Source organism: Tachyglossus aculeatus, chromosome X1, assembly GCF_015852505.1.
Source record: "Tachyglossus aculeatus isolate mTacAcu1 chromosome X1, mTacAcu1.pri, whole genome shotgun sequence".
NCBI classification, from domain to species: Eukaryota; Metazoa; Chordata; class Mammalia; order Monotremata; family Tachyglossidae; genus Tachyglossus; species Tachyglossus aculeatus.
The window spans coordinates 2,104,298-2,132,213 of NC_052101.1; the positions used below are offsets into that span (position 1 = coordinate 2,104,298).

General features: G+C 46.1%; 1 protein-coding gene across 1 annotated transcript; it reads left to right on the forward strand.

Moving 5' to 3' along the window:
- Nucleotides 1–8,023: 8,023 nt before the first annotated feature.
- Nucleotides 8,024–25,558, forward strand: CMPK2 (cytidine/uridine monophosphate kinase 2). Its single transcript, XM_038740303.1, has 6 exons — nucleotides 8,024–8,114; nucleotides 8,169–8,272; nucleotides 12,274–12,388; nucleotides 17,714–17,915; nucleotides 21,419–21,652; nucleotides 25,292–25,558. Exons 1-6 carry the CDS (start codon nucleotides 8,024–8,026, stop codon nucleotides 25,413–25,415), a joined length of 870 nt encoding a protein of 289 aa, XP_038596231.1. The 3' UTR covers nucleotides 25,416–25,558.
- The last annotated feature ends 2,358 nt before the right edge of the window (nucleotides 25,559–27,916 follow it).

Below are 27,916 nucleotides of genomic sequence, written 5' to 3' on the forward strand. Positions count from 1 at the left end.
TTGATGCAGAGGTGGATGGCCAACCACTTGAGGAATGGGGAGACATGGGCTGAATGTTTCTGTAGAAAAATAATCCTGGCATTCATTCAATCATATTTATTGAGCACTTATTGAGCACTGGCAGCAAAGTGAAGTGACTGAGGGAGGTGTAGACAACTCCCTCAAAGTGTTCGGATAGGAAAATAGTACGAAGGCGATGGGTAGATAACTGGAAGGTGCTGTGGGGCCATGGGATGATTTTTTTTTAAGATAGAGGCTATTTGGGAATTTCTGAAAGCAGCCGGGAAGCAGCCATTGGAAAGCTTGCAGTTGAAGATGGCGGTCAAGAAGGGGACAATTGTTTCAATAAGATGTTAAGGGATGGGGTAGGAGGCCCAGCTGGAGGGGAGTGGATTTAAAGAGGAGGTGAGAAATGTCTAGAGCTAGGTGGACAGGTGGAGAGGAGAATTTACGGAGCTTGGGCCTGATGGTTTCGATTGTATCAAGAAAGTAGGTGGCAAAGGTCAATAGAGGCAAGGGATGGTTTTGTACAAAAAAGTTCAAGACATGTCACCCCACTCCTTAAGCAACTCCAGTGGTTGTCCATCCACCTCCACATCAAACATAAACTCCTCAATATTGGCTTTAAAGCATCCAATCCCCTTGTCCCCTCCTACCTCAACTAGCTACTCTCCAACTACAACCCAGCCCACACACTTTAGTCCTCTGTTGCTAGCCCTCTCAATGTACCACGATCGTGCCCGTCTCTCCACCAACCTCTCGTCCATGTCCCACCTCTGGCCTGGAACACCCTCCCTCCTCATATCCGACAGATAATTACTTTCCCCTGCTAAAAAGCCTTATCAAAGGAAAATCTCCTCCAAGAAACCTTCTCTAAGCCCTCCTTTCCTCTTCTCCCACTCTCTTCTGCATCATCCTGACTTGCTCCCTTTATTCATTGCCGCACACAGCTGTACAGCACTTATGTGCATATATGTAACATACAGAGAAGCAGTGTGGCTCAATGGAAAGAGCATGGGCTTGGGAGTCAAAGGTCACGGGTTCTAATCCCGGTTCTGTCACTTGTCAGCTGTGTGACTTTAGGCAAGTCACCTAACTTCTCTGTGCCTCAGTTACCTGGTCTGTAAAATGGGGACTAAGACTGTGAGCCCCACGTGGGACAACCTGATTAGCTTGTATCTACCCCAACGCTTAGAACAGTGCTTGGTGCATAGTAAGTACTTAACAAATACTATCATTATTATTATTATTATTTATATTAATGTCTTTCCATCTAGACTGTACTTTCACTGTGGGCAGGGAACGTATCGGTTTATTGCTGTATTGTACTCTCCCAAGCGCTTAGTCCAGTGCTCTGCACACAGCAAGTGTTCAATAAATTTAATTAACTGACTGGAGGTTTGCGGGGCGGGGTGATAGGGGTTTAAATAGAAAGTTAAATGTCTGAAACAGTTAGTGTGAGCACTGGGCATGGGTGTCAATGAGGCTAGATTGTGAGCCTACCTTCTAGACTGTGAGCCCACTGTTGGGTAGGGATCGTCTCTATATGTTGCCAACTTGTACTTCCCAAGCGCTTAGTACAGTGCTCTGCACACAGTAAGCACTCAATAAATACGATTGATTGATTGATTGATTGATTGGTGGAGAAGTATTGTTGGTGGGTAGAGGAGAGGGCCTCCTTCTCAGGGTCGCACCTGAAGAATTTCCAGTATGAGACCAGTCTTGGCTACAGGAGGGTCAAGCAGAGGCCTACCCATTCCATTCCTAGCTTGGGCAGTGGCTAGCAAGTGGAAGGCAATCTGCTACAAGTCAAAACTCACCTGTACTGGGCAGCAGCGGCCCAGGAGAGAGTCGAGAATGGAGACTCAAGTTTACTGCGCGGAAGGAGGCAATGGTAAACGACTTCTGGATTTTTACCAAGAAAACTCTCTGGATCCACTACCAGAACGATTGCACTTGGAGAGCGGGGCGTTCGGGGAGAGATGTGTCCGTGGTGTCGCTATGGGTTGGAAACGACTCGACAGCATAAGACAAGACAAGAGGAGAGGATGGAGTTATAGCAGGGTAGAATGAGCAAGGCCAGCCTGATGTCTGGAATTCCTCCAGCCGCGCTCCACGTGTGAGCATGAGAACAGAAGAAGCTACTGAGGGTATGACCCAGATCAGACCTAATCCTTGTCCCACATGGCTCATGGTCCAAGAGGGAGGGATAAACAGGTATTTTATTGCCACTTGACAGATGAGAATACTGAGGCCCAGAGAGGATAAGTGATTTGTCCAAGGTCACAAAGAAGGCGCATGGCAGAGTGTGGTGCCTTAGGTTTATTGCCAAGGGAGAGCAGCATTTTGTTGTTGTGGTGGTGGTTTTGTTTTTTATGACATTTGTGAAGTGCTTACTATGTGTAAAGCACAGTTCTTAGTACTGGGGTAGACATTCATTCATTCATTCATTCAATCGTATTTATTGAGCTCTTTCTGTGTGCAGAGCACTGTACTAAGTGCTTGGGAAGTACATGTTTTCAACATATAGAGACGGTCCCTACCCAATAGCGGGCTCACAGTCTAGAAGGGGGAGACAGACAACAAAATAAAACATATTAACAAAATAAAATAAATAGAATACAATAAATATGTACAAATACAATAAATAAATAAATAGAGTAATAAATACGTACAAACGAATATGTATATATACAGGTGCTGTGGGGAGGGGAAGGAGGCAAGGCCAGGCACAAGTTTATCAGGTTAGACACAGTCTCTGTCCAACACAGGGCTCACAGTCTAAGTTGGAGTGAGTAGGATTTAATTCCCATTTTACAGTTGAGGAAACTGAAGCACAGAAAAGGGAAGTGAGTTTCTCAAGGTCTCACAGCAAGCAATGGAAGAGGAGGAATTAGAAGCCAGGTCCTCTGTGGCTTTTTCCACTAGACCACACTGCTTCTGGGTTGTGACATACTTGCCCAACACAAGGCCGAGTTTTGCCAATTCCATTCCTATTTCTGGGGCACAATATAAAAACTCCTCTAGGTGACATGTTGCTCTTTCTGTTAACAAAATATTTGGCTGAAAATATGAGCCCCCGTGATTTGGCAAATGATGAGTTTCCTTCCCTTTTCGTGTTTTCCCAAAACAAAACTGGTGCCTTTCTCTGAAACAGAAACTGAAACTGAATTCTGGCTTCATTAAAGGGAAGTGAAACTCCCTATGAAAACAGTGTGTCAACCCTCTGGTCACGGAGGAATTACTCACTGGCCAAAGATCTCAGGGATTAGCTCACCTTAATGGTATTGTAGAAAAATGATCTGGGCAGCAGAGTGGCATGTGAACTGGAGTGGGGAGAGATAGGATGCAGGAAGGTCAGCAAGGAAGCTGATACTGTAATCAAGGCGGGATAGGATTAATGCTTGGATCAATTTGGTAGCAGCTTAGATGGAGAGAAAAGGGCAGATTTTAACGATGTTCATTCATTCAATCGTATTTATTGAGCACTTACTGTGTGCAGAGCACTGTACTAAGTGCTTGGGAAGTACAAGTTTGCAACATATAGAAACGGTCCCTACCCAACAGCAGGCTCACAGCCTAGACAGGGGAGACAGACAACAAAACAAAACATATTAACAAAATAATATAAATAGAATACAATAAATATGTACAAATAAAATAAATAAATAGAGTAATAAATACGTACAAACAAATATACATATATACAGGTGCTGTGGGGAGGGGAAGGAGGCAAAGTGGGGGGATGGGGATGTGAAGGTTGAACCCACAGAATTTAATGATAGATTGAATATGTGCGTTCAATGAGAGATGAGTCGAGGAAAATGCCAAGGTTCCGGGCTTGTGAGACAGGGTGGTCGGTGGTGCTGTCTACAGTGATGGGAGTTGTAGTTGTACGAAATTGACAAATGGATAGGGGAGCGAGTGCTTTGAGTTCAGTAGAGAGGATGGTGTTGAGGGCACCAATTTGGTCGTCAAGGGAAGGAAGTTTGGGTAGGGAGACTAAATGTGGCATGATAACTAGAGGAGCAGCATGGCTCAGTGGAAAGAACACGGGCTTTGGAGTCAGTGATCATGGGTTCAAATTCCGGCTCCGCCAATTGTCCGCTGTGTGACTTTGTGCAAGTCACTTAATTTCTCTGTGCCTCAGTTACCTCATCTGTAAAATGGGGATTGACTGTGAGCCAACCTGATCACCTTGTAACCTCCCCAGTGCTTAGAACAGTGCTTTGCACATAGTAAACGCTTAATAAATGCCATCATCATCATTGAGGAACTTGGCGGGGGTCAAAAGATTAGAGGTCTCTGTAGGGGGACAGGACAGATTTGTGGGGAAGAGGTGTGTGGGAGAGAAGGCAGGTGAGTGGGAATTCAGAGTTGGTGAGAGCAGTGATTTTACAGTGACTAGAGTTGATGAGATTAAATGTGTGTCTAAGTCAGTGAGTGGACAAGGTAGGTGGAGCAGGAGGTCAGTGAAGTTGCAGAGTGCTAGAAGGCTGGCAGCGGCAGGGTCATCAGGAACATTCATCTGGATATTGAAGTCCCCAAGGATCGATGTAGGGCTGGAAAATGAGAGAAGGAATGTGAAAAAGGGATCAAAATGGTTCAAAAAGTCAGAGGTGAGGCCTGGCAGGTGGAAGATGACCATGGTTAGTCTCTGGGTGGGGGTGACTGGTTTAAAAGTGATAGTCAGTGAGGTATTTATGAGTGGAAATATGACTCAATGCACAATATGTTCAGTTTCATTTTCGAGTTAAAGTGACATTGCCCGAACTTTCATGCAGCAATTTTCATTAAGCCAAATGGTTTTCAACTGTTATTTCTTTACCAGTAAATACAACCTCTTCAACCCTCTCCCCCGACCCCATTTTGTTTTTTGTCTAGCAAGATAGATTTCATCACGAGCAAGTGATTTACTTCTTTTTCCATTTCAAAACTGATATTTCCCCTCTCTAAAAAGGGGCCACTTTGCTCAGCCATCTCTCACGTGGCTTCAGCTATCACCTTTATGCAGACGACGCCCAAATCTCTCTCCCTCTAGCTCACGTCTCTCATCGCCCTTTCAACCTTGCATCTCCTCTTGCCTCCAGAACATCTGCACTTGGATCAATCACTGGAAAATATTGAGCACTTACTCTGTGCAGAGCACTGTACTCAGCACTAGGCAGAGTACAATACAGTAGAGTTGGTAAACACGATCCACCTCTAACTCATCTTGCCTACCCCAAAACTCTTCATCTTTCCCCTTAAAGCAACTCCTCCCAGGGGCTTTCCTACCTCAGGAAATGATACCCCATGCTCTCCATCGCAGAAACCCGGTATTCTTGGGGACATCCTTGATTTTGCTCTATCGCTCACCTCTCACATCCAGTCCACTGCCAAATTCTACCAGTCTCTCCTGGATCCAGCCCTTCCATTCTGACCCAAACTGCTACCTCCGTGGAAGAGACACAGGCCTTACCTTGACTACACTGACTATTGCATCAAACCTCCTCACTTTCCCTGCCTCCACTCTCGCCCTGCTAGGACAGCGCTCTGCTCACAGTAGCGCTCAATAAATACGAATGAATGAGTGAATCAAGCAATCAAACAATGGTATTCATTGAGTATTTACTATATGCAGAGCACTGTACTAAGTACTTCGGAGAGTAAGGTGCAACAGAATTAGCAGACACATTCCCTGCCCATAACGGGTTTACAGCCTACCTACATCTTCCTAAAGGAGCATGCCGCCCACATCCCTCCTCATTTCAAAACTCTCCACTGGCTCCCTATGTCTCTGCATCAAAAGAAAAAAACAAACAGAGAAACAAAAAAACCTCCTCATAATCAGCTTTACTCACCCACTCTTCCCCAACTTGCTGTATTTGGTTTTTCCAATTCAAACTTTAAGCCTTACTCCGCTTTGCACTCTCCAGCCTCTAACCCTTAGATGAAGCTGTTTCTCTGGCCTGGGACTCCATTCTCCACCCCCCCTCCCCTTTTTAAATGATATTCATTCAGCACTTACTATGTGGTACTTGTCTGCTTACTTTGTGGCATTTATTCAACACCTACTGTGTGCTCGGCACTGTTCAAAATGCTGAGGTAGATGCAAGCTAATCAGGTTAGACAGAGTCCAGGACCCACACAGGGCTCAAGGTCTTAATCCCCATTTTACAGATAAGGGAACAGAGGCACAGGGAAGTTAAGTGAAGTGTCCAAGGTCATACAGCAAACAAGTGGCAGTGCCTGAATCGGAACCCAGGTCCTTCTGACTCCCAGGTCTATCAATCAATCAATCAATCGTATTTATTTAGCGCTTACTGTGTGCAGAGCACTGTACTAAGTGCTTGGGAAGTACAAGTTGGCAACATATAGAGACGGTCCCTACCCAACAGTGGGCATGTCTGTACTCCATCTATTATACCACACTGCTTCTCACATCAGAAAGGCCTCCATTCTCCCCACATTCAGATCTCTCCTAAAACCCTACCTCTTTCAACAAGCCACCTTGGGTTCATTTCCCAGCTCCCTGACACATATCATCCCTTCAGCCAACCATATCTCATGAATTTATTTACACCCTCCTTTATCACTCAAGCACACTGCTCAGTGTATTTTGAATTCTCTAGTTTCATTTTTGTTAGTCTCCCCAAGTTGAGCATAAGCTCCTTGAGAGCAGAGACTGTGCCATGTCTTTATTCTGTCCTTCCCAAGTGCCTAGTACTGTTACACCACCCCAAGTGTTTGATAAATACTACTACTACAACTGGCTGCCACATCTGTCTTTAATTGGAGGCGCTTCTCCCACCCCCTATTCCCTGGGCTCTCTTGGGGGAGACTGATGGCAGGGACAGGGACTCTTGTTGTGGGGGAGGTGGGCGGAGGGGGGAAAAGAGAGAGGAAAAGAGAGAGAGGAGGGGGAGCCAGGAACAGGGACTGGGGCTGTTGGGGGGGGAGAAAGGGGGGAAAAGAGAGGAAGAGAGAGAGGAGGGAGAGCCAGGAAGAGAGAGGGGGGAGAGAGAAGAAGAAAGTGGAGGGGGAAGGAAGAGAGAGGAAGACAGAGGAAGAGAGAGGGGGAGATGGGTAGAGAAGGGGGGGAGAGAGAAGAAGAAAGGGGGGAGAGGAAGAGAGACAGGAAGAGAGGGTGAGAGGGGTAGAGAAGGGGAGAGAGGGAAAGAGAGGGAGAGGAAGAGAGGGGGGAGAGAGGAAGAAGGGGGAGAGAGAGGAAGAGGGGGAGGAGGAAGGGGGGGAGAGAGGAAGGGGGAGAGAGGAAGGGGGGAGAGAGAGGGAGAGGAAGGGGAAGATAGTGGGAGAGAGGAAGAGAAAGGGGCAGAGGGGGAGAGAGGAAGAGAAAGGGGGAGAGGAGAGGAAGAGAGGAGGGAGGGAGAGGAAGGAAGGGGGAGATGGGGGAGAAAGGAAGAGTGGGGGAAGAAAGGAAGGGGGGGGAGAGGAAGAGAAGGGGGAGAGAGGAAGAGAAGGGGGAGAGAGGAAGAGAAGGGGGAGAAAGGAAGAGAAGGGGGGAGAGAGAGGAAGAGAAGGGGGAGAGAGGAAGAGAAGGGGGGAGAGAGGAAAACAAGGGGGGAGAGAGGAAGACAAGGGGGGAGAGAGGAAGAGAGAGGAGGGAGAGAGGAAGAGAGAGGGAGAGAGGGAGAGAAGGGGGAGAGAGGAAGACAAGGGGGGAGAGAGGAAGAGAGAGGAGGGAGAGACGGAAGAGGAGGGGCAGAAAGGAAGAGAAGGGAGAGAGAGAAGGGGAGAAGGGGAGGGAGTGGGGGGGGAGCAGGGGCTTGGGGTCACGGGGGCCGAGGGACGGCAGCCCGAGGAGCCCTTTGGACGGACGGCCACAGGCACACACAGGCACACACACACACACACACACACACACACACACCCCGCACCGGGCGGGGCGGCAGGGGAAAGGGGCGGGGCTTGGCAGGGCCGGGCAGGGCCGGACCGGGGGGTGGGCCGCAGGCGGGCAGGGACAGGGGGACAGGGGGGCAGGGGGACGGAGAGCCAGAGGGCCGGGGGGCCCCGACCCCCCATGCTAAGGAGGCCCCCGGCCGCGGGCACCGAGCCGGCGGCGGGCACCGCCACCCAGCCGCCGGGCACCGCCACCCAGCCGGCGCACTTGGGCCCGGGCCGCGGCCGAGGGGAGGAGGAGGAGGAGGAGGAGGAGCGGGAGCCGGAGGAGGAGGAGGAGCGGGAGGCCAACGGGGAGGCCGAGGTGGCGGCCCTGCTGGGCACCGCCGTGTTCCCCAGCCGCCGGGCCGCCCAGCGAGGCCTGCGCCAGGTGCCGAGCGGCCCCGGAGCATCCCCCGCCGCTCGTCTCCGGGGCAACCCGCATCCCGCCGGAAGAAGGCATCCCGCCGCAACCGACCGGTCCCCCGTCCCCCCCCCCCCCCTTCTCGGGCCCGCGCTGCCCGCCTCTCTCTCTCTCTAATGGGCATTAAAATCGGGAGCCCGACATCGTCAGAATGATAATGATGATGATGGTGGTATTTGTTAAGCGCTTACTATGTGCCGAGCACTGTTCTAAGCCCCGGGGTAGATACAGAGTAATAATAATAATGATAATAATGGTGTTTGTAGATACAGAGTAATAATGATAATAATGGCATTTGTTAAGCATTTACTATGTGCCGAGCACTGTTCTAAGCCCTGGGGTAGATACAGAGTAATAATAATAATGGTGTCTGTTAAGCGTTTACTATGTGCCGAGCACTGTTCTAAGCCCTGGGGTAGATACAGAGTAATAATAATAATGGTGTCTGTTAAGCGTTTACTATGTGCCAAGCACTGTTCTAAGCCCCGGGGTAGATACAGAGTAATAATAATAATGGTGTCTGTTAAGCGTTTACTATGTGCCGAGCACTGTTCTAAGCCCCGGGGTAGATACAGAGTAATAATAATAATGGTGTCTGTTAAGCGTTTACTATGTGCCGAGCACTGTTCTAAGCCCCGGGGTAGATACAGAGTAATAATAATAATGTTGTCTGTTAAGCGTTTACTATGTGCCGAGCACTGTTCTAAGCCCCGGGGTAGATACAGAGTAATAATAATAATGGTGTCTGTTAAGCGTTTACTATGTGCCGAGCACTGTTCTAAGCCCCGGGGTAGATACAGAGTAATAATAATAATAATGGTGTCTGTTAAGCGCTTACTATGTGCCAAACACTTTTCTAAGCCCTGGGGTATATGCAGGGTAGTGGTATTGATAATATTGATTATTACAATTGATTAATGTTAATAATATTGCCATAATAATAATAATGGTATTTGTTAAGCGCTAACTGTGGGCCAAGCACTGTTCTAAACCCTGGGGTAGATACAGGATAGTTATGTCAATTTTCATTATCATTAATTAATTAATTTTAATAATGCCATATTAATAATGATAATGGTATTTGTTAAGCGCTTACTATGTGCCAAGCACGGTTCTAAGCCCTGGGGTAGATATAGAGTAATGATAATGATCGTAATGGTATTTGTTAAGCACATACTATGTGCCTAGCAGTGTTCTAAACCCTGGGGTAGATACAGAGTAATGATAATAATAATAAAAATAATAATGGTATTTGTTAAGGGCTTACTATGTGCCAAGCACTTTTCTAAGCCCTGGGGTAGATACAGGGTAGTAATAGTAATCAATCAATCAATCAATTGTATTTATTGAGCACTTACTGTGTGCAGAGCACTGTACTGAGTGCTTGGGAAGTACAAGTTGGCAACATATAGAGACAGTCCCTACCCAACAGTGGGCTCACATATGGTATTTGATATCTTATCAAGCCACTTTGCTTGCAATAATGATAATGGTATTGGTGAAGCGCATACCAACCCAATTGTCTTGCAGTAATTATAATAATGATCATATTTGTTAAGCGCTTACCAACCCTCTTCTAGACTGTCTTCTAGACTGTCTTCTAGACTGTGAGCCCGCTGTTGGGTAGGGACCGTCTCTATATGTTGCCAACTTGTACTTCCCAAGCGCTTAGGACAGTGCTCTGCACACAGTAAGCGCTCAATAAATACGATTGAATGAACCCAATTTGCTTACAATAATAATAATAGCGGTATTTTTTCAGCGCTGTGTGCCAGGCACTGTACTAAGCACCGGGGTGGATACAAGCAAATCAGGTTGGACACAGTCCCCGTCCCATGTGGGGCTCACGGTCTCCATCCCCGTTTTATAGATGAGGTAACTGAGGCACGGAGAAGTGAAGCAACCTGCCCAAGGTGTCTCAGCAGATGCTTGGCGGAGCTGGGGTTAGAGCCCGTGACCTTCTGATTCCCAGGCCCGAGCTATACCCACTGTGCCATGCTACCTCTCCCCAGATCATTTGAAACTCCCCCTTCTCAATGTTTCTCAGGCTGCTCCTCTCTGCAACCTCCCTGGGCCTCATCCTTCTCCCCTGCTCAGTGGGATTGGCATCCTTAGAGGGTAGCGAGATCAGGCATCGGCCACCCCATCTCCATGAGCACGGTTGTGGCTTTCACCCAGGTTCAGAAAAATTTGGATCCGAACCTCAAAATCCTGAGCCTGAAATCCCCTTACACACTCACACCTGGCAGCTAGCAATTCTTTTAAAAAAGTAATAGGCAACAAGATGATATTCTTGAGCCCCTTGAGCGTTGTTTGAGAAGAATCATTTCAGTTGTTTTGTCTGATTTTTCTTGGCAATCATCTGGTTTTTTTTTCCCGCAGTGGATTCTTCATTATCAGTTATTCGGTGTCTTATTTCTTGCATCAAAATAACAACCTTTCAAATCCAGAAATAAATGGTCTGCAAGAGAATGATTTTCAGAATGGCTGTGCCAGTTCAGAGAGATTGCTAATTCCTAAAACTCAGCTCTCCTCCATCCCTTTGCTTCTCCCATACTTATTTTATTTTGTTAGTATGTTTGGTTTTGTTCTCTGTCTCCCCCATTTAGACTGTGAGCCCACTGTTGGGTAGGGACTGTCTCTATATGTTGCCAGCTTGTACTTCCCAAGCGCTTAGTACAGTGCTTTGCACACAATAAGCGCTCAATAAATACAATTGATTCATTGGAGTCCTCCTCTCCTGTCCTTTGCCAAAACGCATCCCTTTCCGACTTCCAAACCGTGCTACCGTATCCCTCCAGGAGGATTCCCTGATTAATCCCAGACCTTCCCATCATTCTGTCCCATCATCTGTGTCGAAACACAGAGATCTGCTTTTTATAAATTATCTCAATTTACTTACGCAATTTTAATGGCATCCGTTAAGAGCTTCTTATAGGTTCATGATAATCAGATCACATCAGACCCAATCTATTTCTAGGCTCCTAGTCCAAGTTGGAGAGAGGGCAGGAAATTTACCTCAGCTTTATTTTACAGTTCAGATTGAATCCCAGAGAAGTTAAATGACTTGCCCAAGGCCACACAGGAGGCCAGGAGCAGAGTTGGGACCAAGACCCGGAGTTGTTGGCTCCCATACCGGTCCTCTTTCTCCTAAGCCTCATTGAACTTGGGCTTATCATTTACACTTATTCTTTCACTTCATTTAGGACTCTTGCCCTCCGACATTGTATTGTAAATTTCTAAAGGGTAGAGATGGAAATCATTTACTTTTAAAGTATATATTCCCTACTTATCTAGTGCGTGTTTTCACCCAGAAGGTGCTGAATAATTACTCTTGATGTTGATGGTGAAACAAGAGTGAGTTGAATCAGTCAATCGGTGGTATTTATTGAGCGCTTAGTAGAGTGCAATCTAAGAGAGTTGGTAGACAGGACACCTGCCCTCAAAGAGCTAACAATCTAGTGGAGTTAACGTTTCGTAGCACACTGATTCATCAATGATCGTCATGTGCTTAATAGAGAGAAGCAGAGTGGCTCAGTGGAAAGAGCACGGGCTTTGGAGTCAGGTCATGGGTTTGAATCCCGGCTCCACCACATGTCTGCTGTGTGACCTTGGGCAAGTCAGTTAACTTCTCTGAGCCTCAGTTACCTCATCTGTAAATGGGGATTAAGACTGTGAGCCCCACATGGGACAACCTGATCACCTTATATCCCCCCCAGCACTTAGAACAGTGCTTTACACATAGTAAGTGCTTAACAAATGCCATTATTATTATTACTATTAATTAGTGAACACAAAGAAGACGTGCTTCAGCTCGACTGTTGTAATTGTTTTGTTCTCCCGTCTTCCTTCGGTCGTTGGCACCGTCAATGTTTGTGTGTAGTCGTCATGTGCCTAAAGCGTACATTACGGCTAAGGGAAATGCTGAGCATGAGTCATTTGCTGATAGTGGGACTTTGTCATTGCAGTGCCTGCCATTAATCCCAGAAGCCGAGGCCGTCCTGGACCTGGTGGACCGCTGCCCGGAGGCTGGCCAGAAGGGCCGTTTTCCTGTCATAGTTATCGAAGGACTGGATGCCACAGGTAAAATCATTATTTGTAAATCATCAACCCTGAGGATTTTACGTTCACAAGCTGGGGAGATGAAAAGGTTATGTGAGAGGAGCAGCGTGGCCTGACAAGTCAGAGGACCTGTGTTCCGATTCCGGCTCCGCCACTTGTCTGCTGTGTGACATGGGGCAGGTCACGTAACTTCTGTGTGCCTCAGTTTCTTCATCTGCAAAAGGGGGCTTGAGACTGTGAACCCCTGTAATACTCTCCTACTCCTACCCAGCCTGCACACTTTGTTCCTCTAATGCTCACCTTCTCACTGTACCTCGATCCCTTCTATCTCACCACTGACCTCTCACCCACATCCTACCTCTGGCCTGGAACACCCTCCCTTCTCATATCAGACAGATAGTTGCTCTCCCCCATTTAAAAGCCTTATTGAAGGCCCATCTCCTCCAAGAAGCCTTCCCTGACTAAACCTTCCTCTCCTCTTCTCCCACTCCCTTCTGCGTCATCCCTTCATTCATCCTCCCTCCAAGCCCCGTAGCACTTATGTATATATCTGTTATTTATTCATTTATTTATGTATGTTACTGTCTGTCCCCCTGCCACCCTCCCCACCCCGGACTGTGAGCTCATTGTGGGCAGGGAATGTGGTTGTACTGAACTCTCCCAACTCCCAAGTGCTTTAGTCAACTGTTTTGCACACAGTAAGCACTCAGTAAGTATGATTGAATGAATGAATAACGAATGCATGTGGGACATGGACTGTTTCCAAACTCTCATTAGCTTGTATCTACCCCAGTTATTAGTACAGTGCCTGCCCCCCCCCCACCCCCATCAAAAAGTGACAGTAAAGAAATCCAAATATTACCTACCTCAAGATGAATACTTTGCCCTCTGTGAATTCCTTATTCACATGTTGCACTTTTTGTGACCTGGGACGGTCTACTTCAGGTGCTGCATCTCTGCAGAAGTCTCCATGCCTTGAAACGTGAACCCGAAGAGATCCCTGGAAATTCAGGGTGATCCTGTCTCCTCTCAAGCCTTAAAGTCCTGGCCCCGAGAGAGGAGAAACTTTCCTTATCTTTTCTGTAGGAAGCCTTACCTCTTCTTGGCTTTTCTCTTCTAGGCTTTCACTGCCAATTGCTAGTGGCATTCTACTAGAAACATCTACTATCACCCCATCTCCCTCCTGCTACTCATTTCCAAACTCTTCCAATCAGTTGTTTACACCTGCATCCTCTCTAATTCTCCTCCAATTCCCTCTTTGACCCCCTGCCATCTGGTTTCTGTCCCATTTCACTTCTTGCCCTCTCTGTGGTCATCCATGATTTCTTTGGCAAAGCAAACAGCCTCTATTCTATCCTAATCCTTCAGAGATGGGCTTAGTAGAGAGAGGACCTTTCCCTGAGCCAGAATAAGCCCAGTAACTTAAGTCACCCATGAGCGTGAAGGAGGAGTTAGGGCAGACTGAAGCATGCAAGTGCCCTGTTCTGTGTGACTGGCCTTCTACGAATAAACAGGTCTCGTGGTTTGTCCCATGTGGCTGTTTCTGAGTGAGCCTCAGGGGTAAACCTGGACAGAACAAGATTACCACAATCCCATTTAAAAACCATAAAGCGGTGGGTCATTGAGTGGAGAGTCCCATTAGAAGGAAAAGGACACAATCTTCCATTCATTCATTTAATTGTATTTATTGAGCGCTTACTGTGTGCAGAGCACTGAATGAAGCGCTTGGGAGAGTACAATACAACAATAAACAGACACAGTCCCTGCCCACAATGAGTTTACAATCTAGGGGGGATAATGGTAGTACATATTAAGTGCTTACTATGTACCAAGCCCTGTTCTAAGTAGGTACAATTTAATCAGGTTGGACGCAGTCCCCGTCCCACATAGGGCACATCTTCTTAATCCCCATTTTACAGGTGAGGTAACTGAAGCCCAGAGAAGTGAAGTGACTTGCCCAGGGTCACACAGCAGACATGTGGCAGAACAGGGATTAGAACCCAGGTCCTTCTGACTCCTAGGCCCGTGCTCTATCCACTAAGCCACGCTGCTTCTCAACACACAGCTGCAGTCTGGACGCCTGGAGTGCCTCAGACCCAGAAAATGGGGCTCCTTCTCCCTCCTTGCTTCCTTTGCCAGCCTCCCTCCTCCAAGAGAGCCTGGGAAGTGGACTGGAAGCTTGGCTTTCCAGTGAGAGACATTCTCTTCTGAAGTGTTCTTTGACACGGGGTTCTTGGCTTCTTGAGGTGTTTTAAGTTACTTCATCTGTAAAATGGGCATTAAGACCGTGAGCCCCACGTAGGGCAATATGATTACCTTGTATCTACCCCAGCTCTTAAAACAGTGCTTGGCATAGGATAAGGGCTTTAAAAATGCCATAAAAATAATAATAATTATTATTATTATGTTAAAGGGGGTGGAAATCAGTTTCTCTCATACTTGAATTTAGGGAATTCACTTGGAAAGTACCCTCATTTTGTCCTTCCCAGTACAGTGGTCCCCATCGCCAGAGGTTTCCAGACCCTGGTCTGCGCCTTGGGCTCTCCCCCTCCCTGGCAATACATACCTCTACTCCTCTCTTCCCCCACCACTTCCCGATATCTCCCTTTCTCCCTTTCTTAGAGAAGCAGCGTGGCTCAGTGGAAAGAGCACAGGCTTGGGAGTCAGAGGTCATGGGTTCTAATCCCAGTTCCGCCACGTGTCTGCTCTGTGACCTCGGGCAAGTCTCCTAATTTCTCTGAGCCTCAGTTACCTCATCTCTAAAATAGGGATGAAGACTGTGAGCCCCACGTGGGACAACCTGATCACCTTGTTTCCTCCCCAAAGCTTAGAACAGTGCTTTGTAGATAGTAAGCGCTTAACAGATGCTCTCATTATTATTATCTAGGGTCTATTTTTGTAACTTTTATTGAATTTTCTCTCTTTGCTACTGTCCCAAAGCAGTGGGTCTCGCTTCCTCTGCCTCCAGGTGGGGAGGAGGAGGGCTGCCAGGATGAGTTGGAGGAGGAGACGGCTCCCCCTTTTAGACTGTGATCCCACTGTTGGGTAGGGACTGTCTCTATATGTTGCCAACTTGTACTTCCCAAGCGCTTAGTACAGTGCTCTGCACACAGTAAGCGCTCAATAAATACGATTGATGATGATGATCCCCGCGGGGGTTCTCCCCCAGCCCCTTCTCCCCAGTTCTGATCTCCACCTTCTGACTTTGTGGCCCTGTGTGGGTGTGGGGAGGTCTGGGGCAGGACGGCCTGTATGTGGAGGCGTGACTTTGGAGGTTCCTGTGATGGCCAGAGTCAATCCCCTCCTGGGTAACTTTTTGAGTGACTTAGGATGAAAACATGTCTCATAAGTCAAAAATAGCTGAAACCTTTTCTCATCTTAACTGTAGCAATTTAGTCTAAAAATAACTTAGTAGGTTCATAACGAGGCTACTATCTGGGGATTAGGAAACTATTTCGCCTCATCGTGAGCATATTTCCATGTGTAGAGTTTGAAATGTTTGCTTCTCCATCAATATTGGAGAATATTTTAGGACACAACACAATGCTTTGGGACAAGAGCGTTCCATTTATTATGCTATTGAGAACTAAAATTCCAACTTGGATGTTACAGGTGTGACCTTGGCCCTTCCATCATCATCATCAATCGTATTTATTGAGCGCTTACTATGTGCAGAGCACTGTGCTAAGCGCTTGGGAAGTACAAATTGGCAACATATAGAGACAGTCCCTACCCAACAGTGGGCTCACAGTCTAAAAGGGGGAGACAGAGAACGAAACCAAACATACTAACAAAATAAATCTGATTAGGTCTCTATTTCTTCGTTAAATCGATGACTGATTGGGTGCAGTTTTACTTCATCAGCAGTTTACTGCAGCCGATAAACTAATTGAGAAGGCCCTGTAGCTCATAATGAAAGATGTAAATTAGTAATAATAATTGGGGTATTTGTTAAGTTTTTATTATGCGCCAAGCGCTCTACTAAACTCTGGGGTAGCTACACTGCAATCGGATTAGACTGGATCCCTGTCCTACCATCCAAAGTGAAGGGAAAACAGGTGTTTCATCCCGATTTTACAGTCAAGGAAACTAAGGCACAGGGAAATGAAGCGACTTTGCCCCCCGTCACACAGCAAACACGTGGCAGAGCTGAGATTAAAACCCAGGTTCTCTGACTCCCAGAGATTAAATAATTGGCTGTTATAAAAATTATCCCTAACTATCCCCCAAACCCACTATCTACAGATGAGGGTGTGGTGTTTTTCCTAAATTCATCAGAGGAACACGTCCAGCCCTGAAAATAAGGAATGAAATGTTATAGAGTTGTCACCAATTTTAGCCATAGGAACTTGCTTCATATTTTTAGCGAGTTAAATATTGAATTACTATTTTATCAATCTCATAGTCACACTTCCTGGCATACATTTTTCAGTCCACTCGTGCCGGAAGAAGACTGTGCCATCCAGCACCTGAGTCCAGACCCTCTCACCATGTCAGAACACCCCTGCTTCACACTTAGATTGAGTTTATTGCTACCTAGTCTGTAATTTACTTTAATGTGATTTTTCCACTGATAGATTGTCTAATCGTGTCTGCTCCCTCTATTATAGTCTCCAAGGTGCTTCGTATGGTGCTCTGCACACAGTAGTTGCTCAATAAATGCTGTTCATTGATTGAGAAGCAGCGTGGTTCAGTGGATAGATCACGGGCCTGGGTTTTAATCTTGGCTCCGCCACTTGTCTGCTGTGTGACCTTGGGCAAGTCACTTACCTTTACTGTGCCTCAGTTCCCTCATCTGTAAAACGGGGATTCATTGCCAGTTCTCTCTTGAACTTAGACTGTGAGACCCGTGTGGGACAGTGGGGCTGACATGATTATCTTGTATTTACTCCAGCTCTCAGAGCAGTACTTAGCTCGTAATAAGCACTCAATAAATAGTATTATAAATAGTATAAATAATAAATATAAATAAATTAGTAGTACTTTTTCCCCTTTCTCACATTTTCTTATTTAGTAGTAGACATTTCCTGATCATCTAAGTTTATGAAATGGCAGAAAGGAGATCGATGGGATTATCCAACATCGTAGCCAGAGAAAATGTCTTGGGACAGGTATTCCTTTTGAACAAAGTCTTGTACTGCCATAGGGCGGGAAAGTGGAGGTCTTCCTGCTGGAGGACATGTGATTTCATCAAGAAAGAGTTTCAGATAACTCTACCGAAATATCTGCTGCGGATTAAAGCGTGAAGATGTGTCTTTGCTATTACCTTTTGAAGGACTAACTCGCATTTGTCCTTTGTCTTAGCCATAAGAATCAAACATTCTCCATTTGATGTGTGACCTGCAGGCAAAACAACAGTCACTCAGTCTGTTTCGGAGGCACTGAACGCAGTTCTCTTGAAGACACCGCCGCCTTGTATGGACAAGTGGAGGAAGGTCTTCGACAAGGAACCGACGATCATCAAAAGAGCGTTTTATTCTCTGGGCAACTATATTGTGGCTTCCGAAATAGCTAGAGCTTCCACACACTCTCCTGTGATTATAGACAGGTGAGTAACGAGGCGTCTTGGATTCTAGGTGTTATTCTAGTGCATCCGGCGCTTAGAACAGTGCTTTGCACATAGTAAGCACTTAATAAATGCCGTCATTATTATTATCAAATGCCAGCGGGTGTTGCCGGAAAGGAGTGGGGCTGGGAGCCTGAAGACCTGGATGCTGGTGGCTCAATCTTTCATCAACTGGAAAGTGGGGATAAATCATCATCAGTTGTATTTATTGAGCGCTTACTATGTGCAGAGCACTGTACTAAGCGCTTGGGAAGTACAAATTGGCAACATATAGAGACAGTCCCTACCCAACAGTGGGCTCACAGTCTAAAAGGAATAAATACCTGCCTGCCTCTTCCTCTTAAAGTGTGAGCCCCGTGTGGGTCAGGGACCGTGTGCGCTTTGATTATCCCATATCTAACACTGTGCTTGATATATAGTGAGCGCTTAATAAACGTCGTCGTTATTATCATCAGTAGGTGGTCCCCAAACTGGAGGTCTCTTGCTGGCCAATGGCCTCAGGAGCCAGAACCCAGGAAAAATCCGGGAAGCGTCCTGAGCTGTCGTGGGGTTTGGGGAACCTGAGAGCACAGTAGGGGTTCCAGCATGGTGCGAGGGGCACCAGACCCCTTCCTGGGCATGGCTGGGACTCCACACGTGCCCAGGTCAGGTGTAGAGGGGCTGGAGTGAACAGCGGAAGAACCTGCGGGAAATGTTGATGTCCACGGAAAGGTCACATTGGTACCTCACAATTGGTCAGCAGTATTGGCTGAGCACCCACTGTGTGCAGAACACTGTACTAAGCGCTTGGAAGAGAGCAATTGAGCTTGTGTACCATTCCCTACTCTGACCTGTATCTTGTCTGCTTTGTTTGTTCACTCTAATTGTGAATATTTTGATGTTTGTCTCCCCCATTAGAGTGTAAGCACCTTGTGGACAGAGAACATCTTAGTTGTTCTGTACTTCTCCAACATCAATCAATCAATCAATTGGATTTATTGAGCACTTACTGTGTGCAGAGCACTGTACTAAGCGCTTGGGAAGTACAAGTTGGCAACATATGCAGTCCCTATCTAGATCATTGCTCTGCAACAAGAAAGTGCTCCATAAATGGTAGTAGTGATGGTGGTGCTATTACTGCTACTACTACTAGCAGGAGAAGCAGCGTGGCTCAGTGGAAAGAGCCCAGGCTTTGGAGTCAGAGGTTATGGGTTCAAATCGCGGCTCCGCCAACTGTCAGCTGTGTGACTTTGGGCAAGTCACTTCACTTCTCTGTGCTTCAGTTCCCTCATCTGTAAAATGGGGATTAAGACTGAGAGCCCCGAGTGGGACAACCTGATCACCTTGTAACCTCCCCAGCGCTTGGAACAGTGCTTTGCACATAGTAAGCGCTTAATAAATGCCATCATTGTTATTATTATTACTACATCAACAGTAGTGGATGTTTGTTATCATCAGTCTTACTTTTTGAGCACTTACTGTTTTCAGGGCACTGTGCTAAGCACCTGGGAGAGTACAGTAAAACAGAATTGGGAGACAAGTTCACTGCCCACAGGGAACTGACAGTCTGACGGCTTCGTGGATAGAACACGGGCCGGGAGTCTGAAGGATCTGAGTTCTAATCCTGCCACCACCACATTTTAGACTGTGAGCCCGTTGTTGGGTAGAGTTTGTCTTTACCTCTTGCCGAACTGTACTTTCCAACCGCTTAGTACAGTGCTTTGCACACAATAAATACGATTCACTCAATATATACGATTGAGTGAATGAATTTGTATCGTATGACTTTGGGCAAGTCACTTCATTTACTAGACCTCAATTCCCTGACCTGTAAAATGGAGATTAAATGGAGTTTGATCCCCATGTGGGACAGGGACTGTCCAACCTGAGTGGCTTGTATCTACCCCAGTGTTTAGACCAGTGCTCGACGCATAGTAAGCACTTAAGTACCATTATCATTATTACTACTGTTAGTCTAGATGGGGAGAGAGACATTAAAATAAATTACGGATGTTGTACCGAGGACAGGGTGAATAGCAAGTGCTTAAAAGGTACAAGTCCAAGTGAAAGGGCAACACAGAAAGGAGACAGAGTAGGGGAAATAAGGGCTTAGTCCTGGAAAGGTCTCTTGGAGGAGATGTAATATGTCTGCTGTGTGACCTTGGGCAAGTCATTTAACTTCTCTGTACTTCAGTTACCTCATCTGTAAAATGGGGATTAAGACTCTGAGCCTCACGTGGGACAGCCTGATTACCTTGTATCTACCCCAGTGCTTAGAACAGTGCTTGGCAAATAGTAAGTGCCTAACAATTATAATTATATTATATTATTATATTAATATAATTATAATTACCAGTGCTTAGACCAGTGCTTTGCACATAGTAAGCACTTAACAAATGTCATTATTAGTATTATTGTTATTAATAAGGCTATGAAGGTGGGGAGAGTTGTGTTCCGCCATACATTAAGGGGAGAGAGTTCCAGCCAGAGGCATGCAATATATTTCCCTTCCTCACTGGTTCCAAATGATAATTTTCCCTTTGACCAGTGTTAAAAGGCAAATGTTAAGAATCCTGATTTAAAAAATGGCATGTATTGAGAGCTGTATTATGTGTTAAGTGCCAAAGTAGGTACAGGATAATCAGAACAGTGATAATAATGATAATAATTGTGGTATTTGTTAAGCGCTTTCTACGTGCCAGGTACCGTACCATGTGCAGGGGTGGATACGAGCAAATTGGGTTAGGCACAGTCCCTGTCCTACTTGGGGCTCCAAGTCTCCATTCCCATTTTGCAGATGAGGTAACTGAAAGCGCAGAGAAGTGAAGTGACTTGCCCATGGCAAGAAGCAGCATGGCTCCGAAGCAGTGTGGCTCAGTGGAAAGAGCACGGGCTTGAGAGTCAGAGGTCATGGGTTCTAATCCTCGCTCCGCTGCTTGACAGCTGTGTGGCTCTGGGCATGTCACTTCACTTCCCTATGCCTCAGTTACCTCATCTGTAAAATGAGGATGAAGACTGTAAGCCCCACGTGGGACAACCTGATTACTTTGTATCCCCTCAGTGCTTAGAACAGTGCTCTGCACATAGCAAGCACTTAACAAATACCATCGTTATTATTATCATTATTATTATTATTAAGGCCACACAGCAGACAAGTGGTGCAACCAGGATTAGCACCCATGACCTTGTGACTCCCAGGGCCGTGCTCTGTCTACTAGACCGTGCTGCTTCCCAGATGCCTGCGCTGCCCACAGGGACTCTCCATTTTAACAGGCCCTTGAATTTAGGAGCATAAAGCTTCATGTTTGGATTTTTACAAATATCACGATTAAACTAGCACACAGACAGTTATCTCAATCTGGGCAGTTGCTCGAATGGGAAGGAAATCAGAAAGTACTGTACCCAGTGAAAAAACTGGGTTTTCTTGGCCCCCCAGTCCTTCTAGGTGCTTCTTTCCTCTGTGAGTTTTCCATCCGGCCCCTCAGTCGGTGTCTTTGTGGAGGCAGGTACTGGCACAGCACAGCTGCGTTCGCCATAGCCACCGAGGTCAGCGGAGGACTCCAGAACCTTCCCCCGGCTCACCATGACGTGTACCAGTGGCCGCGGGACTTGCTGAAGCCCGATCTCGTGCTGTTGCTTACGTTGACTCCCGAGGAGAGGGTTCGGCGAATCCAGGGGCGAGGAATAGAAAAGACAGAGGAAGAAATGGAGCTGGAGGCCAACGCCTTGTTCCGCCAAAAGTAGGCCTTCCGGCGGGTCACTTGGTGGGGCTGTCTCTCCCTCTTTTCCTGTTTGCTTTCAAACACCTGATGCTGTTTTCTGCACGCATTATGGATCTTCTACAGTGCTCTGCCCACAATATGCATCCAGCACAGTGCTATGTCCACAGTGTGGATCCAGCAGAGTGCTCTATACATAATAAATGCCCAGTACAGTGCCCTGCACACAGCAAATGCAAGTGATGCCGTGACCCTTCCTCCTCCTTACCCCAGCATCTCTTCCTTCCCCTCACACCGCCCTACCAAACTCCCCTCTGCCTGAAAAGCCCTGCCTTCTTGCCAGATCCAATGGCTCCTACTCCATCCTACTCCTCCTCGACCTCTCAGTTGCCTTGGACACTGTGGACCATCCCCTTCTCCTCAACACATGATCCAACCTTGACTTCACTGACTCTGTCCTCTCCTGGTTCTCCTCTTATCTCTCTGGCCGTTCGTACTCAGTCTTCTTTGCGGGCTCCTCCTCCCCCTCCCTTCCCCTAACTGTAGGGGTTTCTCAAGGGTCAGTTCTTGGCCCCCTTCCATTCTCCCTTAGAGAACTCATTTGCTCCCATGGCTTCAACTGTCATCTCTATGCGGACGACGCCCAAATCTGTATCTCCTCCCCTGTTCTCTCTCTCCCTCCCTCTAGGCTTGCATCTCCTCCTTGGATGTCCTCCCGCCACCTCAAACTCAACATGCCCAAGACTGAGCTCCTTATCTTCCCTCCCAAATCCTGTCCCCTTCCTGACTTTTCCTTCACTGTGGACGGCACAACCATCCTTCCTGTCTCACAGGCCTGCAACCTTGGTGTCATCCTTGACTCTGTCATCTGTCACCAAAGCCTGCCGGTCTCACCTTCACAACATCACCAAGATCCGCCCTTTCCTCTCCATCCAAACCGCTACCACGTTAGTGCAATAACTCCTCCTATCCCTACTGGATTACTGCAACAGCCTCCTTTCTGACCCCAACCTCCTGTCTCTTCCCACTTCGGTCCATACTTCACTCTCCGGCCTAGATTATCTTTCTACAGAAATTTTCTGGGCACGTCACCCCTCTCCTCAAAAATCGCCAGTGGTTGCCTGTCGACCTCCGTATCAAACAAAAACTCCTCACTGTTGGCTTCAAAGCTCTCCATCACCTTGCCTCTTCTTACCTCACCTCCCTTCTCTCCTTCTACATCCCAGCCCGCACACTCCACTCCTCTGGTGCCACTATCCTTCTCACTGTGCCTTGTTCTCTCCTGTCTCACCAACAACAACTGGCCCATGTCCTATATCTGGCCCGGAATGCCCTCCCTCCTCAAATCCGCCAAATAATCACTCTTCCCCCCTTCAAAGCCCTACTGAAGGCACACCTCCTCCAAGAGGCCTTCCCTTTTCCTCAGCTCCCCCTCCCTTCCTTCGCATCACCTTGACTCGCTCCCTTTGCTCTTCCCCTGGTGCTCCCCAGCCCCACAGCACTTTTGTATATATGTATATATCTATAATTCTATTTATTTATATTGATGCCTGTTTACTTGTTTTGATGTCTGTCTCCCTCCCTTCTAGACTGTAAGCCCATTGTGGTCAGGGATTATCTCTATTGCTGTATTGTACTTTCCAAGCGCTTAGTACAGTGCTCTGCACACAGTAAGTGCTCAATAAATATGATTGAATGAATGAATGAAAGAAGGACCTATGAGCATGATGGACTGTGCCTTTGAGACTACCGGAGTGATGATTCAGCTTGAATGTTTTGGAAAAGGGCTAACACCCCTGAACTCTGCCAGTGACCCCAAAGAGAGAGCAGAATCCCTGACAGCCTTGTTGTAAATTTAAAACAAAAACCCAGTAATTTCTAGGGAAAGAGCAAACACTAGGGCTAACTGCAGCAATCCGCCCAAATTCCCCAGTGTGCATTTTCTTAGTCCTGGTCGTCGTCTGAGCATCTGTTTTCTGGTAATGAGCACCGCACTGGGAAAGAATTTCTCTTTTGTGGGAATATAAACACTGATTAAAAATAGCCAAATCTACTATAAAACAAAGTGAGTCATTTTTTTTTACTCCTAAACTAAGCTAATTTCCTCTGTAAGAAGCTGCGAGTTGAGAACATTATATGACTGCTGTCTGCTGAGGTGATTAATTTATCTTTTCATTTGTTTTTAATTGGCAAATTTTCTCCAGCTGCAGTTGATTCCACTGCTAAGGATTTGAACGTCTCATATGTGTTCACATTCGCTTAAGGGAACTTGTAGACATGGTTAAGTTTAAACTATAATTAAATAGAAATAGAAATAAAGGCTGTTGAAGTTCAGATAATGCACAGTTAATTTTCGTAGTGGAACATATTCTGTTCAATAATTACCAAAATGGTAATCAAATCAGTGCATAATAACTCAGTTGGCTGTGGGGCCATCTTTCTCAGGCTGACGGTTGGAATTTTGTTGCCCCATAAAAATATGAAGGTAATTATTTCCAAAAGCAGCCTTCCTTATTAGAAACTAACCTTGGGGAAGAAGCATCTTAATGATTAGCTTGGAATCCAGAGTGTTCTTGGTAAATTGCCGAAATGGCCAGAAACCACCATTCACAAGCTTTTTAGTGGGAATGCAGGCTGATATGCTTAAGGATAGAGTGGCCAGTTGCCCCATGTCATCCTACACCTTCAAACGTTTCCTCTGCCTTCCTGCCTTTTGTCTTCCCAATTTCAACTGTACAACACCTGTTTTCGTCTGTTGCTCATTCTCATCACATGCCAAAATTAAAAAGAAAAAAAAAAACAATTGGTGTAGGAAAGAGTGAGAAGTGAGCTGGGATTTAGATTAGTCAAAATGGCAGTCATGGATGGCTCCATGGAGAGCCAGTCAAGTGGTCGATCCAGATGAAGGGATTGAGGACGTTCTAATCAAATTTACTGAAATACAGATTGGGCAAGGTGGTGAACACTTAGTAATGGAAGACTAAGGAACAGTACATGTTCTTGCTTGACTAAGCTAGGAAGTACTCATGATTAATCACGATTAAAACAAGAACGTCCAAGAGATCATATTTATGAGCAATATCCACTTGGTTACCTCACCTGCATTGGTGTAGGGTTTGGCATTGATCTGAGAGAATCGGTGTCGTTTCTTTGCTTTCAGAAATATAATAATAATAATGATGGTATTAAGCACTTACTATGTGCCGAGCACTGTTCTAAGCGCTGGGATAGATCCAGGGTGATCAGGTTGCCCCACATGGGACTCACAGTCTTCATCCCCATTTGACAGATGAGGTAACTGAGGCCTGGAGAAGTTAAGTGACTTGCCCAAAGTCTAGAAATAGCCATGTCTAGATTTATTCTGAAATTATTTTCTAAAGCTGCATTCAGTTGAATGCCCTCCTAAGGTTGGTGAGATGAAAATGTATGAGAATAACAGCCGTGGACGCGCAGCGAGTATGTTTCACGAGCACTGACTTTCAACGGGAAGAGGGAAGAAGCAGATTCCTTGTGAATCAGCAAACACAATGAGAAGTGGATAGTGGATAGCCCAGTCCAGTTTTCTTGGAAAGCACCTGAAGATCCCTGAAACATCTGTTGTATCTTGGCTCTAGTTGGTATTTTAAGCCTCCACCATTTTCTCTTTTTTCTTTATTATAGGGTGGAAATGTCTTACCAGAGGATGGAACACCCTGGATGCCAGATAGTCGATGCCAGCCCCTCCAGGGAAAAAGTTCTGGAAAACGTTCTACACTTAATTAAGGGCCACTATGAGTCAATGTAGTGTTCTTGGCATGTCCCCAGTTGGAATGGATTTGCTTCGTGCTGATAATTAGTCTGGCCAGACTGCTTTTCTACGTTGGTTTGTTGGGCATTAATTGCAGCAGAAAATGAATAAAAGAAAGCACTTTTTGTAATCATTCCCACTACAGAGGTCATTATGTTTTGTTAATAATATCTACTAGAGTGTACTGTTTCGGATTGTATAATCCTATCTTTCTGTCCCAGAGGAAGGAACTATTTGTACATCAATCAATCAATCAATCAATCGTATTTATTGAGCGCTTACTGTGTGCAGAGCACTGTACTAAGCGCTTGGGAAGTACAATCTGGCAACATATAGAGACAGTCCCTACCCAACAGTGGGCTCACAGTCTAGAAGGGGGAGACAGAGAACAAAACCAAACATGCTAACAAAATAAAATAAATAGAATAGATAGGTACAAGTAAAATAAATAAATAGAGTAATAAATATGTACAAACATATATACATATATACAGGTGTGGTGGGGAAGGGAAGGAGGTAAGATGTGGGGGATGGAGAGGGGGATGAGGGGGAGAGGAAGGAAGGGGCTCAGTCTGGGAAGGTCTCCTGGAGGAGGTGAGCTCTCAGTAGGGCCTTGAAGGGAAGTAGGGCCTTGAAGGGACATGAACTTATTACCTTTAAACCCCACTGAGATTGTCGACTCCTTGAAGGCAGAAATTGGGCCTACTCAGTCTGTGGTACCTTCCCAAGCTCTTGACACAGTAGGTGCTCAATAAATACAATTATCTGATGACTGTAAAGAAGAAATGTGTGCTACATTTGGGGTTCCTTTCAGGATTGGTCCGGAAGCTCGATTTTTCTCTACTCGACATCCTTATGTCTGCCTACCGGGCGATCTGAGGCCCGGCCAGTAGCTGACCAGCATGCCCGGAGCTCAGCTGACTAAAAATCCCTTACTCTCCCAGTGACCTCCATGTTTTCCAGGGGGGGCTGAAGACCAAGGCCACCTCGAGGCTACGATCAGTGTCCTGGGGCTCTTTTGGTTTGGATGCTTAGTACCCGGAAGGATCCGGACCTCTTGGAGGACATATGTTGGAGAATTTGGTTCATGATATTAGGCCCTTTGTCATTACTATTCTACTGGGTCTTGACCCAATGGAGAAAAATGAAACAGGACTCTTTTCTTCTTACCTTTGTTGAATTCAACAGCTTTTCCGATGACCCCACTTTAGAGAGAGAACACCATGCAATGAGAAACAAACTAACCCTTTTCAAAGCTTACTTGGATTTGTGTTTTTAGTCTAACCCCATTCCTGGCTTTTCTTCTGAATACCTAGAATGGAAGGCAAGGGCATTCCATCCTGCTGGACGTTTGGCAGTGCTCAGTTTAGTTGCTTCAGCATTGTATCTGTTCTGCTGTTTCTGTGTTTTCCTCCCCATAGTGGCTGTGCCTCCCACATTAAAAGTCCAGACAGGAAGCTAAACAAAATCCTGGTAGGGTACTTCTGTTGCATAAACTTTATTTAATAATAATTACGGGGTTTGTTAAGCACTTACTACGTTTCAAGCACTGTTTTTAGCGCTGGGTAGATACAAGCTAATCAGGTTGGAAACCATCCCTGTCCCAGATTCATTCATTCATTCATTCAATCATGTTTATTGAGTGCTTACTGTTTGCAGAGCGCTATACTAAGCACTTGGGAAGTACAAGTCAGCAACATATAGAGACAGTCCCTACCCAATAATGGGCTCACAGTCTAGAAGGCGGAGACAGACAACAAAACAAAACATGTAGACAGGCTCATGATCTGAATCCCCATTTCACAGATGAGGTAACTGAGGCACACAGAAGGTAAGTGACATACCCAAGGTCACACAGCAGACATATGTCAGAGTCAGGATTAGAACCCATGTCCTTCTCACTCCCAGGCCTGTGCTTTATCCACTAGGCCACGCCACTTCTCATCTGTCTAAATGTGCTTTGGTTTTGAGAGTGTGATGTGTATCAGTGGCTCTTCTAATGACTGAGAATGGTGTAATTATACCTCACATAATTAGTCACATCACCCTCCTTCAGCACTGAATGCCTCACAGATGGAAGGAAAAAATAAAATAGTCTCCCTTCCGTCGACCTCTTCGACAAACAATATTTCCAGAAGGCACGGTCAAATTAAATAACCAACTGAACTGTAACCCAAACAAAAGCCTTACTCATGAGGATGAGTAGGTAATGCCAACAGAGATGGGGCATCTTCAGCTCCCTCACAAGAGTGATCAAAAACTGATTCTTTTGTAGAAATCCTGCAAAGCAGGTGACTTAGGGCAGGAGATTGTTTTTCAAGGCCTAGGAAGTCATACTGTATTTTGATTTTGTTTCCTGTCCTTAAGCATTTTGAAAAACTTCAGAAATGATTCTGTCAGAATTATTCAGCATGTATGCTGATTTGCATATTCATATCAAGTGAGTTATTGTGCACATTTCCTAACTTTGTAGTGGTTTTCTTGCAAGGGGCTATTTC

Coding starts and splice junctions, on each gene's coding strand:
- CMPK2 (XM_038740303.1), top strand. CDS start 8,024: ATGCTAAGGAGGCCCCCGGCCGCGGGCACCGAGCCGGCGGCGGGCACC. Junction 17,916..21,418: donor TCTCCTGTGATTATAGACAG/GTGAGTAACGAG, acceptor TTGTGGAGGCAG/GTACTGGCACAGCACAGCTG. Junction 21,653..25,291: donor AACGCCTTGTTCCGCCAAAA/GTAGGCCTTCCG, acceptor TCTTTATTATAG/GGTGGAAATGTCTTACCAGA.